General features: G+C 35.4%; 1 protein-coding gene across 1 annotated transcript; it reads right to left on the reverse strand.

The window, feature by feature from the left end:
- Nucleotides 1–132: 132 nt before the first annotated feature.
- Nucleotides 133–11,740, reverse strand: LOC140143049 (solute carrier family 49 member 4-like). The gene is made up of 13 exons (XM_072165093.1): nucleotides 11,498–11,740; nucleotides 10,827–11,009; nucleotides 9,980–10,090; nucleotides 9,442–9,532; nucleotides 9,004–9,210; nucleotides 8,272–8,327; nucleotides 6,802–6,864; nucleotides 5,359–5,488; nucleotides 4,674–4,788; nucleotides 3,659–3,726; nucleotides 2,403–2,521; nucleotides 1,793–1,975; nucleotides 133–1,013 (listed from the first exon to the last, which is right to left on the reverse strand). Exons 1-13 carry the CDS (start codon nucleotides 11,562–11,564, stop codon nucleotides 856–858), a joined length of 1,551 nt encoding a protein of 516 aa, XP_072021194.1. The 5' UTR covers nucleotides 11,565–11,740; the 3' UTR covers nucleotides 133–855.
- Between the last annotated feature and the right edge of the window lie 830 nt (nucleotides 11,741–12,570).

A 12,570-nucleotide genomic window follows, 5' to 3' on the forward strand; every position in this document is an offset into this window, starting at 1 on the left:
GGGCTTAACACATTGATTCCAGTGTCGTGATCGAGAAATGACCATTTTTTATTCTATATTTTATTACACAAGATTTTGATTTATGATATAGAAATCATAGACAACTGAAATAAAATAGTACTGTAAGTTTTCTAATACTTGTGAAACTTTCATTGTAGTTTTATTGTATTGTGTTTCTGTGAATCAATGTAAACTAAAACATACCACACATTGAAAGATAAAGGATTTACAAATTCTAATTACACCTATGTATATCTGGAATTGACTACATTATGCCGATGATTTTTTTATCGTGTGGGACATCCCGAAAGGTGACAAGTAACTTATCGCATCACCTATAATGTGTTTAAAAGAACAGATAACCAAAATTTGTTTCATGTAATGAGGAGGACCAGGATCTATCTTCCCAAAGGGATTCTTTTGGCTTTGGCAAAGAAATATTTGGTATGTCACTTGAAACTTTATCCTTCTACAGATAATGTAAAATAAGTAAAGTTGGTAACGCCAGTTTCAAATTCATCTATGGCTCATTATCCTCTGCCGACGTGATATGACAATATTCGTCTCTTCTTTATCTTCGCACGTGTTACACTGATTTTACGACGCTTAGTATGGCTTTGTTTATCGAGTGAACATCCTACTGTGTTTGTGAGTTATCCTGTCGGGATCTTCAAATAATAATAATGTTTGAAGCTGCTCACACATACGCCTGGTGGTTGTTTTAACCTATTTTAATATGTAATAACATTTTAGTATACAAAACAGAAACGGTAACAGCCATGCAAGCCTCAGTCAGAATGTTCCATGACATCAATAAATCTGAACACAATTCTATAGATTCTACGTCAGTACAATCTATATATATTCTTCTGTCGGCACTGTTGGTATTGTAATAGCACGAGTATCAGAACCCTTATCTAGTTGTAATCTTTTACTGTGTTCTTTGAAGACAAGAAGTATAAGAAATGTTGCAATAACTGATCCTAATACGGTCCAGTTCATCCAGTACACACCTGTTATGAAAATTACAAAAAAAACACGATAATAGTAAAAGGAGCAATTAGCAGAGGCGGGTCATGGAATGAAATACGATTTTGTTGTGTGACTTGGTGGTTATCAAAATCCACAAATATACAGTAAGTTGATTTTGCGATTATTGGAAAGGAAATATATATATTGGATTATTGGAAAGGCGAGCAAGAAAGCCCAAGAATCTGGCTCCGGTCAAGCAATGGTTTATTGAGGCGTTCTTTAATAATAATTATTTTGACGCTCTTGCGGATTCCATCGTTATTTTCATGTTCTCAATGAAAGCACATTTCGGCTGCATGGTCTATGTGGACCCTGTATTTAATCTTAGAAGTATACCCTTTAGTGTACCAAGTAACCCATTTAGTCATCTTTGTTGTGTTCCCAAGCAGTCGATGTATTTATGACATTACATATTATCTGTAAAATAATTTACGTACAACCATTTTTTTCTTCAAATTTGTTCTTGGTATGCCCAGTTTATGTAATATTAGTCTATACTATATATGCAGGGGTAGTAGTTGATCAGATTTTTCACCATAGTATTGTCAAATGAGTTAATAGCGCTGTTCCAGACCAGGTCAAACGAAGGAGAAATTTGAAGGAAGTTGAGCTATCGTCTCCCTTTGCACAAATGTTTCTATAGTTTAATTCTGAATACAATCGGGGAAAGTAGCTTATGATATGACAACTCTTACCAGCTCCCCCACTGTAAAAACGCAGTAACATACTTCTGAACTTGATGTCAGGGTCCTGCTCTTACCTATATGTGGTATCATCATAACGAAAAGGAACATCAATCCAATACAATTACTCAGCCAGTTTAATAGACCAATAGCGATGCCCTCTGCAACAGGGTATACACCTTCGCAGATGACCTCCAAGTATAATGGTTTTGCAGCATTTAGTAAAAAACCGTACGTAGTAGCAGAGACGTATAAACTTGCTGCATGATGAATTAAAGGAAAATTGAAGACTGATATCGGAAGGCATGGAATCATACACAAATGTTAGTTTATCCACTTCTATGGTTTATCTGGTACTGTTAGACTCAGCACATGTATGATTTTTATATATAACTTGTATGCACCTATGTAATACTTCAATGGGAAATAATGCAATAATCAAGACATCATTCAGCATTTATACTGCAGAATTTGGAACAATTGTTATCTTGCCAAAATTCTGTAATGCAGATTTGAGATATCGTCAACATCAGAACTTCAAAAACATCGACCCAAATAATCGTTTCCATAACTTTAATCTAACAAATTTACTGTTAGCCCTTGATGTAATCGGGTTCAGGTAGTTGTTGTTTATATGTTAGAAATGTGTTTAGGGGATTTAAAATTATAAAACAAAGCTGCACTTACGTAGATTAAATTGTAAAACTTTGTAACATATAAGAAGAAACCACACAAATATCCCTATAGCAGGACCTGTGAGCGCCAGTAAAACCAATTTCATTTTCCCACCTAAGTAATCAGCACATCTGCAATCAACCAATCAATCAATCAATTAAATATCATAATCACGTCATATCAATCAATCAACGAATCAATAAATTCAATATCATAATCATTCTTTCACCACGGCTGTTTGATGTGGTCATTTATTAGTTTTTCAAACAATACATCAAATCAACACAATTTAAGGATTAAATAGCTAAAAGCGATATCATGCTAGTGTATACAGATGCTTTTTGAGTCATTTTCAACTTCAATTTCCCCTCTTTTACAAAATTATTCACTTTTACAGCATTTTTTAAAGCTTTTCGGATATAAAATGTATCTATTTATGACAAAATTGGTGGCGCTATTTAGTTACTGAAAATTACTCTTTCAAGCTTTTAATACAAACAATTTATTTAATTTTTTGATGAAATATGTTTATATAATTTCTTTGCTGCTTGTTTCACCTATTCCATCTGTTTTAAAGGCAGTATTGATCACCTAACCTTGCAAATTAATATAATATGATTTAGGATAGCGCCATCTATGGTTTGAATTTAGTTAATAATGAAGCCAATTCTATATACATCAAACAACCGTGGATCACATAGGTAGTATAAAACGTCTCACAAGATTCAAAATATTTAAACAGATTATTTTATTCAAACATTCCGCAGTACACAAGTACATGTACGTGGTACAGAAGAATGTATCATTTGGATGGTTATTTTGCTTGCTATATAGGTAAGTACTTAGCAAGTAATTTCCATCAAATTTGACACCCTTCAACATATTACCAAGGAATAGTCCTAGCTAAGGTCAAGCCAATATGGTGGAGTAAAGCAGGATTGATTATACATTACTGGATGTTTAAATAGTATTTTTGAGAACCATTAGAAAGATATTATATTCATTCTCAACATACATACCCAACCCTCGCTATGACTAAAGAGCCATACAACAGGAATTACATTTTTAATTAAGGTATTCTGATGGCCTTATGAGTCGATTCAGCGTCGTCACTGAGCAGCTTGTATTCTTAAAACTGGTTATTGGTTTAAATATATGTAATGTATGTACGATAGGGCAATGGGTATAAAGTACAAGTTAACAAAATGTGGCTAAGAGTGCGCATTCATTTTTAAGGTGGTAATCCAAAATCATAGTATTTGTCCTACCTTCCTGCAGTTAATCCTCCAACAACACCACCGATATATGTGTAAAAACCAATCCATCCAGCAATATCCTGTTAATGTATAAAATAAACTTGATTAATGTAACAAATTCACAAAAATTAAATCATTAGTGTGAAGTGAATATGTGCGTCCCTTCAGCGCTGTTGTCATGTTTGTTGTCAAAATGCACAAAAATATTCAGTTGTGAGACCGATGCTTAATACGCACGTAAGGCATATACATTTTTTGGACAAAAAGAGTGGCATACATGTACATTTGTACAAGGCCTTACGTGTATTAAGTGAGCAATGGCGTAAGAAATCGCAATTTCTCTCTCAGTTAAGGGCTGGGGTATGAACGTTTGGACAGTATTTATTTTGGGACATCAGAGCACATCAGACATATCGAATTGCATACGAAGAATGTCATTCTGATATCAAATAATTTTGATTTTTTGAAATTCGCAATTTAATACATATTTTATGGCAAATCATTAAAATTGATATTTTTGATATTTAACAGTACTTGAAGTAAACTTTATAAATCTGATGATTTATACTTAAAGTGTATGTAGGTGGGATGAAAAGCCGACGATCAATTGAACATTTTGACCTTTCGTATTGAAGATATGGATTTTTTTTCCCAAAACGCCAAAAAAAATTAGGTCTTTTTGGGAAAAAAATCCATATCTTCAATATGAAAGGTCAAAATTTTCAATTGACCGTCGGCTTTTCCTCCCTGCTACATACACTTTAAGAATATATCATTAGATTTATATAATTTACTTCGAGGACTGTTATATATCAAAAATTTGAAAAATATCAAATTTTTATAATTTGTCATAAAATTTGTATTATAGTGTGATTTTCAAATCAGAAAGACATGCTTCGTATTCAGAATGCAATTCGATAGGTCCGAGGTGCTCTCATGTCCCACAAAAAATACTGTCGAAACGCAATAAACGCTCATTATAGATCCCTTAAGACTAACTGATTTTATTATTAGACATAATTACTACCTGCCCCACGTCGACCGTTCCTTTAAACATGATATCGAGTTGTGAAGCCCATGTACCAAAAACACCTAAACTGATGCCGTAGCACAATCCTGGGAGCCAAAACGCATTTATACTCCTGTGAAGTAAAATATAATAGGTAGAAATTTGAATGAGTTTGAAACAGGCAAAATGCTATAAAGGACAGTGCGAGACACCAATGTTGACAACACTCAGCATGCTGAGTAATTTATCACAATACAAATTTGTACTCTCAATGTGATTTTCTTTACGCAATTAACAAAGCTGGACAAGCGGCATTGTCGTCATAGGAAACCCGGTGACCATTTAGGACAGTCATATTCAGCGCATAGCTTTAACAGAAGAATTTCAGTGGTAACTCAGGCTGTCGGGAGAAACTGTCATTTATTTAAGGGATGAGGTAACGTAATGATATATACGACCATAAACAAATATTTATTCAACAACGTAGTGATCAGGGATAATGTCCATAATTGAGAATAAACCATTTCGGTAATCCTGACACCCTTTGCCATTGGACCCCTACACACGATGAGCATGACATTACTGTGATGGTCCACTGTTCGCTAAACGATGTGCGCATCACCGTAGCCAATTGGGAATGTTTGCCTGTATGTGGACTGGCGTATTAAATCATAAGTTACTACTTATTTGCAATGCATCTTACGTTACTAATATCTTTGCTCCTGGCAGAAAGTCTTCCCTGGGTGTGCTAGCTGTCACACTCGGTGGTGTTGGTGGTTTGCTAGGAAAATATATCCATGCTATTATGTACAGAACCACTATCATACCAAATTCTGGCGGAATAGGTGAAGAAAAAGTTAACATTTGTAATTCATTTCCCGTAGCATTTATATCATGACAGAGGAAAGACCAGATATTTCCCGCGCTAAAACGCTCAAATAAGCGCTTAGCCTTATATGATTTGCGATAATCTTAGTACATCCTTTGCGCTCATTTTAGTAATTTGTTTTGGACCTACCATTTTTACTTTGGGTGATCGGTCAAACTGTTACATTATGAGTGGGTTCGAGGCTCAGCAATTTATCTTTTTGCTCTTACTTCAAACTTGATATTTAGGTTAGTATAGTAATAGCCATTCATATATAGATAAACATTCAGTGACAAATGTTGGCATAATGTTTAGTACATAGCCACCGAGGGCGCACTCGTGGTTGAACGTCATACGAGCATAGGCCATAATGTAATACTTATTTTGGTATCTCTGGATAGAGGAGACATATACCAAATAAAAGCTAATAAAACAGAACAGATGAACAAGAAATGGAAGTTTTGAATTTTTGAATATAAGGAACAATACCAGCCGTAATAAATCAAAAATGGAACGTCCTTGGGAATGAATTTAACAGTCAACTAGAGACTGTTGGCGTGAGGGGTTAATTGGCAATGGAGTCACTGGGAGTGGCATTTGATTCATGCTTCGTATTCATGAGAAGGGCTGCTACAGACACCGAGTATTCGACGTAGAATTTTGATGTAACATGTCTACGTTATTTAATCTAGCCCCATTCTATTTCCGGTAATGTTAGAGTTTTTACTAATGTTTGATGACGTAAAATCGATAATATGCCTTGTAGAATACCTGGTAGAAATATATTATTGATTTTACGTCATCAAACATTCGTTAAAACTTAAATATTACTGAAAATAGAATGGGAATAGATTAAATAACGTAGATATGCTATATCGAATATTCAACGTCGATTTAAAAGTCTGTATAAGACTAATGCGTGTCTTGATGTTGAGCACCCAAAAATAACTTAAATGATGACATGAATACGTAAAACAGACAGGGCTGGATTTACCATAGGGCCCCAAAATTGCAAAATTTTGCGCGCTTCACGCGCACTGGTCTGTTATATAGCAAAATTCAGCCTCGATTTGGGCTAAAATAGTCTAAAATTGAAAAAAAATTGCGCGCTTCGCACATAAGTGTCCTAGTAAAGTTTTAAAACTTGGTCACTTGAGTGCACATGCGTTTGGGGCCTCCAAATTTTGGCATGGCCCAGGGCCCCCAAAAAGGTAAATCCGGCCCTGAAAACAGATATGTTTGATATAAATGAAAAATATAATTTATTTCTTATCTTACCTATATATAGCAATCGGAAAATTGAATCAATATGATCCTGTTTAATATCAGGGGGTAAGTCATCTGTAAGAACAAAAGAACATTGAGACTAATACGATCTAGATCAAAATGTTGGTGTCCGTCACTTCTTAATGTTATTATGAAACATTGATAAAATAATGTAACGTTGGGTTAATTTGGAATACCGAAAAACCTCGTCTAAAGCATATAGAGTGCTTCTGGTGAAAGCTTAATTAATGCAGGCGCCATTTTGGAGTTTGAGCAAATAAATGACAGATCCAAGCATATACAAACAAGTATTTTTGTCAGACCAATCTATTATATTGGCATATTCACGCACGTATCGTATTTAGCTTTCATCAAAAATACTATATATGCTTGTAGACGAGGTTTTACGGTATGCCACATTCGAAGCCTATAGGATATGGGCGTATTCACTAACATTATTTTATATCGTAAGTACAAAACCTATAGTAAATCTTGAAAAAAATCTCATGTCGAAGAGTTAGATATGCAAATATCTGGTACGTAGTAAATGTTACTGAAATGCCGTCTTCACCTAGGTTTCATTATCATTGAGGTATAGGACTTTTTATTTTTTCGGAGGAGAGCAGGTAGGGCAACTACTTGATTATATTTCTACATGTTCATACTACATACTCTGAAACTGTTAGAAAATTCGCACGAGTCCGTTTTTTATAAATCACATTTTGTTCCAAAAATGGGGGTTATAGCGCCCTCAACGGGCACTCTCTCCATAGGGCTACATGTAAAGACCAGTTATAGACAAATGGCCGTAAAATAAAACGGACTCGTGCGAATGTCCTCAAATTTTGCATATGATGTAGATTTAACATCTGGAATGTAATGCAAGTGATGCCGTTGCTGCTCTTCTAAATTCATTTTTAAAATGTCCGCCCCAGACCAAGGTGTTGTCAAGTCGACTCAATGTTACAATGGAAAGTCTTGAGGTCCAGCCAATCTTCGACCAACTTTCGAACAATTCGAATGTGTGCCGTATCAAAAGCACAATGACGAGTAAAAAAAACATATCTGAAAATACATATCCTTCCCTGTATTCGACCTTTTTGGCAGGTATGTTCCCTCGGAATTTTGAGGTGGTGGGTCTTTGAGAGCTGACGACGTACATATAAAAGGGGTCTTTTGAAGCTGCGAAAAAGGAAAAAGGGGTCTTTTGGAGTTGTGAACTGTCAAAATCAAGGGGCTTTCTGGTAGAAATCGTGTGAAAACCCAGAAGTGTGAAGAATTAGCAATTTAGGAGTCTTTTAGAGCTGTTTCAGGGTCTTTCGGAACTCTATTTTGGTCATATTTAGGGGGTCTTTCGTAGCTGTGAAATCCAAAAAGGGGCCTTTCTGGGGGAGTATACCCATTTGGTTATTTATGTTAAGTGCCCATCCCCTCCCCGGATCTGCATGCATAAACATAACAAAAACAATTAATTGAACTCACCGTAATCATCATAATAGTTGCCCATATACGTGTCGAATTCTGTTAAATTATTAATTCTGCAAAATAAATTTGGAAAAGCTTCCATGAAATCAACCACATAAAGTACTTTACAAACAACGCTATTATAATTATTTACTATATCGTTTAGTTGTATATCCTAGTTATAGTAATTCAGTCAGTTTCTCAACTGCCTGAAACAATGTTTACATGGAAATGATGCATCAATTGCATGTATTAAAAAGTGCGATGTTTTATCTTGTATAAATATCTTGACTGGAGTATGTTCTAGGGCTCTGAAAAGGGTTCGATGGTTAATAATAATTGTGTATGTTGGATCAGTCGTTATATTGCAAGCCGCGCGGTAGAATGTACATGTTGTTTGGTGCAATGGTTTACTTTTAGTCATACAATAATAATTAGTACCTATTGCAATACATCCAAAGTAGCTTAATAAGATCTTCATTTTTAATGTCGGAATTGTCTTGTTCAATCTAATTCAGGTCAAAACAACGAAAGTATCGTCCACGTATCTGAGCCAAAGAGTGGGAGGTTTGCCTGGAAAATTCTTCAGCGCGTATTGCTCAAATTCTTGTATACGTAAGCCGATAATACCAATTGGTATCTCACAAAGCAACCATGGATCTGTTATTGTCCTTTGAACGAATATAATATATACGCAGTGTTGAAACAGATATAAACTCAGGTACTTGTTGAATAAGAACTTGTACTTACGTAGTAGCGTTAATTGTTTTAGGCTCTTTCACCGTAAGAGGTCCTAATATAAACGACAATGCAACACCAAATTCCATTGAAATAGTAGCTACAGCAGTTGCAGTAGTACGTTGATTCGGAGGAAACCACGTGACTGACAACAGAGGTGGCCCTTGGACCAAAAATGGGCCAGCTAAGGCTATGAAGAACTGACCGATGTTAGCCGTCCTGTGTATTGACAAGAAATGGACAAAGAGATTGTTAGAATATAATGTCATGTACATTGGATACTCTTAAAATGACCATACTATATAATTTGGTAATTTGGTGACCTTTGACGAATCTAATAATCTGATACTAGTATTGCATTACGTTGTGGTTGTCTTATCCATAACTGTAAACTGATCTGTAATGTAAATGTTGAAATGTGTGCATGTGAGCAAATTAAACTGTATTTACCAAATGACTTTATCATTGCCTACTGGTAGACATCTTATGCCTACACCGATCAAAGCAAATGTCTCCGCCAACAGAAACATCCTTCTGATTCCTGAAGAAAATTTGGAAATAATAATAATAACAATAGATGCATTGGGATACAAGTAAAATAAAAACACCTATTCTCTTTCAGTCCGCGTCGTCTGGCATTGTCATAGATGTGCTAAAATAGCCTGCTAGTGGTTCAACCGAGAGTCGTGTATTTAAGACAAAATAAGACATTTTACATGAATCTGTAATTTAAAGTTACCTACATGTATTTGAATGGGGCTTCAACTTCGTCAATACTGCTGTTTTCTTTGTTTTTTGCCAATTTGTTCATTTCAAAAATACCAAACGACATTGTCATCAACTTAAAAATTCATCAGCATTTCCAGCAATTTCAATATGTCTTCTCAAAGGTCAATCAAATAGTATTTACCCGTATGTTAACTCCCTATTTCTGCTTGAAATATAATTTGGATTTTATCACTCATGTGATTTGTTTTCTACAACTCACCGTACTTGTCCATTATGCCGGCGAATGGAATACACAAAAACGCAGATACGATTCCTCCCCACATTGCTATAAATGCAATATCACCCTTACTCCAACCAAATACGACCATTGCTGCAAACGTTTAAACAAACACCACGAGATGAAAATGTACAATGTCACAAGTTTCAAAACACATTCCTTTTCACTAAATTATCTTTTGCAGGGTCAAGTCCACGATTTCTAAATTTACACTTTTGCGCAGCGATTTTTTAATGATTCGATTGTAAAATCTACACAATTATAATTAAAGACCGAATTAAAAAGACTAGTTTGCGTCTGACGTCAGAGGAAAGGCGCAACGTGGTTGATTGCTGACCTGCCCAGTACATCATTTTTGGTCTACTTGACAGGACGTCATACGCGAACTAGTCTTTTTCATTCGGTCTTCAATTATACTCCAAATCGGTCACGTCATCAAACTCTGAGGGTGCGACAAAACATGTGATGTCACCAAATCTTGTGCTCTATGACGAAAATTCACGTTCTGCGTTACGTCACAGGTCTATTAGATCTGTCCATTAAATGCACTTTTTGGCCCAGATCTATGCTGTTTCGTATATTTATCAGCGTTTCCAACCCTTTTGAAACCATTCTAAGGCATTCCATGCGCTACAATGTCAAAATTGTGGCTACATCATAGATATCTGGGGCACCTCAGATCTTTACCAGGTCTGCGCATATGAAAGCAATTCAGGTGTTCCATCAAAGCTTTCGTCGTGTACTGCCACCTAGCGGTGGTTCCGGGAACGTGGCGTCCAGTGTATAAAACAGGACCAATGAAAAACAAGAGAGAATATGACGACATTACCTGTATCAGCAATTGGTGACCACGTGTTCCAAAATATGACTTGAAATATTGATGCAACGGAATATACAGCCAGAACGTAAAACCGTCTTTTGTATACCCTAAAATGGGTTGATGGTGAGTTGATGATATTAGCATTGTCAATAATCTCCTCATCGTCTGTGTTTTTTAGAAGAGGACGGTTATCTACAGAGAAAATTACATATTTACGTAAGTATGAAAATATTTAATGCAAAAAGTGTTAAATGGTAATTAATGGTTTCAAAATATCCTGTATATAGATGCTCCGGTGACAAGATGCATGCCTGCTATCTACAGGTGAGATGATTAAGTTGATTGAGTTATGGGCGTTTCCGACGATGATGTGATTGTTACTAGAACTAGATCTAGTTCCTCGGGGGGGGGAGTGCGCGCATGGCCGCGAAGCGGCCAGCGAGGCGCGCCAGCGCCTTTGTATTAAATGTCAGAGAGGGGTTGTCATGGTCCCATATACTGATATACTAGGCACTGAACAAGTGCTAATTGTTACTAAAGATATTTTCTGTCCAAAATATGGCGTTATCTATTTATAATGCGTTTGTTTGCTCTAAATGGTTTTAGTCACATTTTAACGTAGAATAATTTTAATACTTTCTTATTGATGAATAATTTGCATCATCTATCTTTCAGCTTACCTTCTGGAGCCAGTGTATTGGCCTTTCTTGGTTCAGTGTCTGTTTGTTTGGAGGACTGCAACCCCATTTTGCTCCACCTAGTTCATGTAGCACACTTTAATCCTACATTCAGATTGCTTCTGAAGACTGAAAATATATACTACTGTTTGTAGTTTATAGTGCAGGGCGATCTATTCAAGCATTGTTTCCATCTATTGCTGTGGCAATTGTTAATCCGATTATTACATAACTTCGACAGCGAAAAGTCATCCTTTTGCTTCCATACAACCCCACACCACAAACACGAAATCTAGTCCCGTCTCCGTCTGGTGAATGTCTGTTATTGAAAAGAGGTTGTATAAATAATTAGTAAAAATAATGACAAGTAAATTAAAGAGATTTACATTTAACTCTAATGATATATTCTTAAAGTGTATGTAGCAGGGAGGAAAGGCCAACGGTCAATTGAAATTTTGACCTTTCATATTGAAGATATAGATTTTTTTCCCAAAAAGACCTAATTTTTTTTTGGTGTTTTGGAAAAAAAATCCATATCTTCAATACGAAAGGTCAAAATTTTCAATTGATCGTCGGCATTTCATCCCACCTACATACACGTTAAGTATAAATCATCAGATTTATAAAGTTTACTTCGAGTACTGTTAAATATCAAAAATATCAATTTTAAATGATTTGCCATAAAATGTGTATTAAATTGCGAATTTCAAAAAATCAAAATTATTTGATATCAGAATGACATTCTTCGTATTCAGAATGCAAATCGATATGTCTGATGTGCTCTAATGTCCCAAAATAAATACTGTCCAAACGTTCATACCCCAGCCCTTAAAGGGATTCACATTTTAAATGAAAACCTACCATTCTAAATAACTCAATACATTTTATTTTCTGGTTAAATGCGTTTTTGCATTCTGATTAACATTTTTAAACAAAAACATTAGTGAACCATATGGGTACTTTCATCGAGCTGTAGCTTGGTTCAAAAATGACATCAAGAATCGAGTCATAAGTATGCACTTTCAAAGTCTATAAATTGTATGTAGCCATTTAGCTATGGCAGAGAAATATCACAT

This window comes from Amphiura filiformis, chromosome 20, assembly GCF_039555335.1.
Source record: "Amphiura filiformis chromosome 20, Afil_fr2py, whole genome shotgun sequence".
NCBI classification, from domain to species: domain Eukaryota; kingdom Metazoa; phylum Echinodermata; class Ophiuroidea; order Amphilepidida; family Amphiuridae; genus Amphiura; species Amphiura filiformis.